General features: G+C 37.5%; 1 protein-coding gene across 1 annotated transcript in view; it reads left to right on the top strand.

Moving 5' to 3' along the window:
- LOC101306755 overlaps positions 1 to 963 on the top strand; it is a 2,027-nt gene extending 1,064 nt beyond the window's left edge. The window contains exons 2-3 of the mRNA XM_004288183.1: positions 22 to 78; positions 195 to 963. Coding sequence (XP_004288231.1) covers positions 22 to 78; positions 195 to 758 — 621 coding nt within the window. The 3' untranslated portion in view covers positions 759 to 963. The remainder of the gene's footprint in view (positions 1 to 21; positions 79 to 194) is intronic.
- Positions 964 to 1,248: the final 285 nt, after the last annotated feature.

Raw genomic sequence — 1,248 nt, 5'->3', positions numbered from 1 at the left:
ATAATTGTTCCTTTGGTGTAGGGAATCTCTCCGGACGTTCTCTCATACAGCTGGCATAATTTTCATCCGTTTGATATTGTAAGTCCTGGAAGTAAAATCTTAGAGTGGTTTGATATTCGAAGAGAGGGACTCTCTCTCTCTGACTGTATCTTCTAAATCCTCATTGAACATGCATAATTGTTCCTTTGGTGTAGGGAATCTGTCCGGTCTTTCTCTCATACAGCTGGCGTAATTTTCATCCATTTGATATTGTAAGTCCTGGAAGTAGAATCTCAGAGTGGTTTGATGTTCAAAGCGAGGGAGGCTCATTGACTATGGAGCTGCCTCCGGATCGGAAAAATTGTAAATCAGAGTGGATGGGCATTGTGCTTTGTGCTGTTTTTGCCGATCTGAAAGAACCTCAAACTCTTGAGTTCGTAATTGAAGGTCTATTGCTTGGGGTTGATTTTAAACACAATTTGAATCTAAGAAATTCGAGGCATATGAAGGGAGATCATCTTTGGGTGTCTTTTATGCCTCGTAGTGTAATCCAGGATACCGTAAGCTGCTCTTTTACGTTCTCATTCGACGCGTATTGTTGTCATTCTTGGAGTCGTTCTCTTATTCCATGCCCGAATTGTGTGAAGAGGTGTGGAGCTCGATTGTTGTACGAGGAAGATTTGAAAAACTTACTCAATCCACCCACCAACATCATGAAACGGAGTCTTGAATTATGCGACTCAGAGGGAGGCAGAAGTAAGAGGAGAAGTTCCGAGTAAAATTGCAACTAGTGGTAGCTAGCTCTAACGATAATAATCGTTCTTGTGTAGGTATGTTTTTGTGATTTACATTTTACAAAAATGGTTATGTCTGATGTAGGTTTCACTGACCCTGTCAAGTTGATTTATATTTCTACATCTATATATAAAAGGTCCATTAGTCGGTAAAAGCACTAAGTTTGTGTTTCTCAAATATCCAAAATTAATAAACTTGTGTGAACTTTACTAACTATACCATGTCAAGTACTAGGTGTAATCATAAGATAACCGCAAAAAATTGTTACAACACATGCTTTTTCTCAAAAACATAATAAGAAATTCAGAGGAGTGTTATACAAAATTGCATCGACGAATAAACTTGTATTGGAGTCTTATAATTTAATAGTTGAGATTCCTCACTCACATTCAAGGTATATCATGTTGCAACAAAAATACCAACACTGTGATGACATTAACTCGGGTTGTGATTAGTTTATACTTTATTTTAGTA

Source organism: Fragaria vesca, linkage group LG1 (assembly GCF_000184155.1).
Source record: "Fragaria vesca subsp. vesca linkage group LG1, FraVesHawaii_1.0, whole genome shotgun sequence".
NCBI lineage: Eukaryota > Viridiplantae > Streptophyta > Magnoliopsida > Rosales > Rosaceae > Fragaria > Fragaria vesca.
Note: the sequence above shows the minus strand (reverse complement) of the source record. Positions and strands in the feature narration are given on the sequence as shown.